This window comes from Myotis brandtii, unplaced genomic scaffold, assembly GCF_000412655.1.
Source record: "Myotis brandtii unplaced genomic scaffold, ASM41265v1 scaffold115, whole genome shotgun sequence".
NCBI classification, from domain to species: domain Eukaryota; kingdom Metazoa; phylum Chordata; class Mammalia; order Chiroptera; family Vespertilionidae; genus Myotis; species Myotis brandtii.
This window is the reverse complement of record NW_005353967.1, coordinates 21091079-21094416: the sequence shown is the minus strand read 5'-3', so window position 1 is coordinate 21094416 and position 3338 is coordinate 21091079. Positions and strand designations below refer to the sequence as shown.

Genomic DNA, 3338 nt, shown 5'->3' with positions numbered 1-3338 from the left:
TGCACCGGGCCTCTAGTCCTATATAATAAAAGGCTAATATGCAAATAGACGAACGGTGGAACAACCGGTAGCTATGACGTGCGCTGACCACCAGGGGGTGCATGGGGAACATGGCGGGCATCAGCAGCAGGCGGCAGAGTGCAGAACATGGTGGGCGTCAGCCGCAGTGGGATAGTGGAGCAGGTGAGCAGGGGCACCAGACCAAGGCAAGGCACTGGTCACTGTTATCAGGGCGAGCCTCTGGTGGTTACTGAAAATTCTTTGCTCCCTCGTGCCGCGGTCTTGCCCAGCACTCACACCCACTGCCGGTGTCTGGTGCCAGCAATGATCGCTTGGTGCCATCGGCGGGTGCAAGCAGCTTCCGGCCCCGATCACCCCTCAGGGCTTCTCCACCTCCTCCTGCTCCTGAGGGGCGATTGGAAAGCAGCCGCAGCTCGCACCCACTGCTGGCACCGGCCCCAATCAGCGGGTGCGAATGGGCCGGCCCTGTCAGAGCATGGGAGCGGCGGCGGCAGGGAAACGGGGCTGCCAGCAGACAGGGGACTGGGGCCGCAGCAGGAGGGGCCAGGCGGGGGTGCAGAGGTTGGGCTGAGACCCATCCCTGTGCCCACCACAGCCTCGCGGCCCACAGTTCAAGGTGCACGATTCATGCATTGGGCCCCTAGTAAATAAAATAAAATCTACAGCTGGGTACCACAAAACTAAACCTGCAGTCCCCAGCATTCCTCTGAGTGTAAAATGGAGAGGGAGGGAACAATGACTAGGGAAGATCTAAAGGAGTTTTAACTCCGCTGCTCAGTTACTAACTACGGTGATTCTTATTAGATCTCCTTCTTGTGTCTCAGTTTTTCATGGACAAAAACAAAAGAACATTCTTTCTAAGTAATGGGAACCACACATATTTAACCTGTTGTACTTAACCTTCCTACTTAATTTTTATCTTTTTTTAAAATGGCTGTTTGTAAAAGGGCTATTTGAAGGTAGATGTGGGAACACAGTTTTGAAGTCAGATTCTGGGTTTGAAAAATAATTGTTTTTTTGGCCCTCGCTGGTTTGGCTCACTGGGTAGAGCATCGGCCTGCAGACCGAAGAGTCCCTGGTTCGATTCCGGTCAAGGGCACATGCCTGGGTTGCAGGCTTGATCCCCAGTGGGGGGTATCCCGGAGGCAGCCGATCAATGATTCTCTCTCATCATTGATGTTTCTATCTATCCCTCTCTCTTCCTCTCTCAAATCAATAAAAATATATATATATTTTTAAAAAATTGTTTTTTGGGCTGGCCTGCAGAGTTAGCAGCCCATTTAGGTTCACATTTATTAAAAAAGCACATATAATTACATAGTGCCATCTAGCACTCTAAGTAATCAAATGTGGTTTTCAGCAAGATACTTAACCTGTCTACATGTGTTTTCTACCTGTAAGATGGGAACACCATGTTTATAGTGTTGTTGTGATAATTAATGAATATATTAAGTCTCTAGCAAATAGTTATTACTAGCCCTTAAAAAGATGCTTTATAATTTAGTACATAATAGCAATCAGACTGCTAAATATGTGTGAGTATATGATTAATAGTTTCTAGCCATCTAAAGGAATATTTTGGTAGAAGTGATAATCTTACCATTGCATTTTTCTTTGCTGCCTGTCTCTTTAACCGTCTTCCTTCTCTGCGACTATCTTTCTTTAAAGCAACTGCAATTTCTTCCCGTACTTCCCGACTGTCTGTTATTATTTCGCCATTGTGAACCATCCGTGAGTTTTGTCTTAGGTAGTCCATGAATCCATTCACATCTTCATTTAAGTACTCCTTTTTCTTTTTGTTCTTTCTGTGTTTTGCTTGGTGTGCACCATTTTTAAGGCACAGCTTATTGGCTTCAAGTTGTTTACTCTTTGGTAGGCTTTGGCTTTTTTCCTCACAGGACCCCTTCTTCATATCCTCCCATGATGTTGCAGGCAAGGGTCTTTTGCTGTGTGTGGTAGTGACTCGTGCCCACCTGGTCATGGTTTCATCAGAGGTACGGTATCAATCTTTAAGACAAGCATGGCAGTTAGTCATCATTTAAAAGAAATAAACTAAACTTAAGACACATGCTATAGCCCTAGCTGGTTTGGCTCAGTGGAGAGAGTGCTGGCCTGCGGACTGAAGGGTCCTGGGTTTGATTCCAGTCAAGGGCACATGCCGGGTTGCGGACTTGATCCCCAGTGAGGGGCAAGTAGGAGGCAGCCGATCAATGATTCTCTCTCATCATTGATGTTTCTCTCTCTCTCTCCCTCTCACTTCCTCCCTGAAATCAATAAAAATATTTTTAAAAAAGATACATGCTATATATCACATATGCCATGTTAAAGTTTTAGTCATTAAAACATGGGTTTTTACTTCATTTATATATCTATATATTTAATTCTATAATGTGCTACATAGATATGCCTATAATGTAAATCCAGCCCTTACGAGAGAAGCTACTATACCAGTTAAAAAAAAAAAAAAATCAAGCCCAGCCTGTGTGGCTAAGTGTTTGAGCATCAACCCATATGAATCAGGAGGTCACAATTGGATTCCCAGTTAGCAGTGGGGTTGCAGGCTGGACCCCCAGTAGAAGGCGAGCAGGAGACAGCCAATCAATGCTTCTCTCTTATCATTGATGTTTCATCTCTCCCCTTCTCCCTTCCTCTCTGAAATCAGTAAAAATAAAAAAATAAATTAAAAAAAATATATATATAACAAAAGCATGCCTACTATAATATAAATACTTGCTTAAAACTGGAAAATATTTTTCTAAATTGGAAAATATTAAGAAACCAAATTATTTCGCAAAATTTAAATCACCAAATAATACAATGAATGAAGTTACTCTTCCCAAACTTTGCGGCTTCCCTAGTCGTTTATTTTCCTATCGCTAAGTCCCAGGGCTACTTTCTTCCAATCCTGTTCATAAGCCATTTCAACGCCAACAATTTGCGTTTGCAAAACTGTATACAGAAACCCTGTGTTTTGGCGTGATTTGTCAGCACAACTCCTTTCGGCACACTGATCAGGGACATATATTACTGTTCGCAGTCACGTGATGATGCCGGGTCTATCAAACCTTCAATTCCGCTGCACCTGACTTACAGGAGCTCCCGGGCAACAGCCGATTAAAAACCTCAGCTCCCAAGTGCGAAACATCCCTTCAACACAACCTGAGGGGCGGAACCGATACATGGGTGCGAGGTGCGGGCGCCCCTTAACTGCACGCGCCTGAATGAGTTCCCCGAGCGCGTGGGGAGGGGAAACTCTGTGTATCAGGCCCGGGTCGCCCGGGTCTACTCGCAGGGCAGGGCCGCGCGGGGCCGACCGC

General features: G+C 45.5%; 1 protein-coding gene across 3 annotated transcripts in view; it reads right to left on the bottom strand.

Moving 5' to 3' along the window:
- Positions 1–3338, bottom strand: part of ZCCHC9 (zinc finger, CCHC domain containing 9) — a 23916-nt gene that overhangs the window by 10280 nt on the left and 10298 nt on the right. For 2 of the 3 annotated variants that reach the window (XM_005858096.2, XM_005858095.2), the window contains exon 2: positions 1622–2028. In XM_005858096.2, coding sequence (XP_005858158.1) covers positions 1622–2002 — 381 coding nt within the window. In that variant the 5' untranslated portion in view covers positions 2003–2028. Of the gene's footprint in view, positions 1–1621; positions 2029–3200; positions 3324–3338 lie in introns of those variants that run through there. The other variant, XM_014550234.1, reaches the window with a different exon arrangement.